General features: G+C 34.3%; 1 protein-coding gene across 1 annotated transcript in view; it reads right to left on the bottom strand.

Moving 5' to 3' along the window:
* Positions 1–111: 111 nt before the first annotated feature.
* The window catches only part of LOC105310587 (autophagy-related protein 2 homolog B-like), a gene marked incomplete at both ends in the record, with an annotated part of 5897 nt that continues 3929 nt past the window's right edge, over positions 112–2079 (bottom strand). Inside the window, 3 exons of the mRNA XM_023526785.1 lie at positions 112–218; positions 1492–1572; positions 1744–2003. Of these exons, the coding sequence (XP_023382553.1) occupies positions 112–218; positions 1492–1572; positions 1744–2003 (448 nt within the window). The remainder of the gene's footprint in view (positions 219–1491; positions 1573–1743; positions 2004–2079) is intronic.

The raw sequence follows: 2079 nt of genomic DNA, 5'->3' as shown, positions 1-2079 counted from the left end.
ACAGAAACATCCTTTAAAGAGCATTCTGAAACTTAACCCTATGTATTTTTTCTAAAACTTAGTACATATTTTAATTAATAAAATTTTATTCTGTTTCATTTGTGAACTGACCTATAATCGAGTGCACAGCTCCAGAGGTGAACATGAAAAGTCGTAAATGAAGCTGGAGGACTGTACCCCAGAACAGGTTCATCAGCAATATTCAAGAAGCATAAAATCTATAATCACAAAAATATAAAATGGCCTGCTTTAGAAGAAAAAAAATGTTGATATGATATCATTAATACCAATGTAAAACAAAATATTTCACAGAAAAAGCAACCATTTATTGGAAAATCATAATGCTAAAAGAAAAAAAAAATCATCGTTTTGAAGGAATACCTTTCAAAAGTATTTGCAAAACTAAAATTTGAAATAAAAAGGCCCATCCAACAACTGTAATGCTATAGAAACCTGAGAAAAATCATCTTACGAAACTAGGTATATATAATACACTTTTACATTATTTTGCTTGGTTTTTCGTGATTTTCTTAAAAAAAAAAAAAAAAATTTTCCTAAAGACTGCTTAAAACTATCCATCTGGTTTCTATATAATCCATTGTCAGGAGTTCTTTATCCATAATTTATACATAGTTCAGTCTGAAAACCAGTCCCTCTCACCAACATCTATTTTCGCATATTTCTAATCTAAGTAAACAAGGAGATTAGGCTAAAATCTCTCCCTCACAGCCAGTTCAGTGTTCATACTAACCATCTCTCTACCCCTAGTGTACAAAGACATATAGAGATATAGATACAGGTATAAATGTATAGAAAAAAATATTTCCCCATGTTCCTATAGCTAGCTAGGTAAACAGATAAACAAACTATCTCATGTTTCCTGAACACTTTCATGAAAAAAGCCTGAAAACATTTGAGTTTAAAATAATTTGTTATTTCCTAGCACATAGAAAAAGTTCTTCTTTCTAAGGAAAATGAATAAGAATCAGTGCACAAGTTTTTATTCTCACATAAAGAGTTAAATTCTTACCCAAAGTTTCCTCTGAAAAATAACCAACTGTATCTCATTAACCATATACAGTTATTAGACTAGAGATCTAGTACAAAAAATCCTTATAAATGCCTCAAACCATGTTATTGGCCTAGAGATTAATTCTGAAATTATGGCATCTAAAGAATATACAGCTTTCAGTGCACGTCATGTATTACTCCTCTGGACCAGGCGCTCTGCAGGTCCTGGCACAGACCCCCTTCCTCCTCATGACACGAAGGGCAACTCTGTCTTTGTGAAGTTTAGAGTCCAAACCACCAAAGTGAGAAATCCATCCCACTCTGGAGTGGTGATAAGGTCCTAACCTAAAGGAGGTTTATACAGGAGTGTGTGCTTGCTGATAATTCACTGAGCAGAACATTTATGATTTGGGAATTTCTCAGTATGTATATGTCAATATAAAGTAAAACAGATTAACACATACATAATGGCTCTCTTACCTGCTCATGCCAACTGAGCCCAGAAGGAAGCATTCTGTGCTGGAGAGTGGCTCCTTTCAGTCCCACGGCAATGAGAAATTCCTACACAGAGCAACACAAAGCATTACAGTTGTCACCTACATCCCCCTCTAATTCAGAACTCAACATTTTTCTGGAAAAAAAAAAAAAATGTGTTGCCTTTTGTGCTATCATTTTAGCTAGTAATCAAATCAACGGCAAGTATTTAATGATATACAAGTATAAAACACAAACCTTTGTGTTGGACTCTGATTTATCAGACAATATTTTAACTGCAACAGAAAGCATATTCAAAGTGTCTCCACCAACACCATCAGAAGAAGCTCTACAGAGGCCATCTTCTTCAGAGGAATAAATAGTAGGTTCCAACCAATGTGGGCGGGTTGAACTGGGCAATCGTATTTCTGCAGGAACAATCACTCCATCCACTATACCTACATCCGCATTGGGGTGAAAATATAACAAAACGTTACTCGAAATTAGTTCATAAACTTCTATAACAAAAACAAAAACCTATGTACTTCACTGAACATAACATAACATAACATAATGAACCAACTGGGCATAAAC

Source organism: Pteropus vampyrus, unplaced genomic scaffold (genome assembly GCF_000151845.1).
Source record: "Pteropus vampyrus isolate Shadow unplaced genomic scaffold, Pvam_2.0 Scaffold6641, whole genome shotgun sequence".
In the NCBI taxonomy this organism is placed as follows: domain Eukaryota; kingdom Metazoa; phylum Chordata; class Mammalia; order Chiroptera; family Pteropodidae; genus Pteropus; species Pteropus vampyrus.
This window is presented reverse-complemented; position numbering and strand designations above follow the sequence as displayed.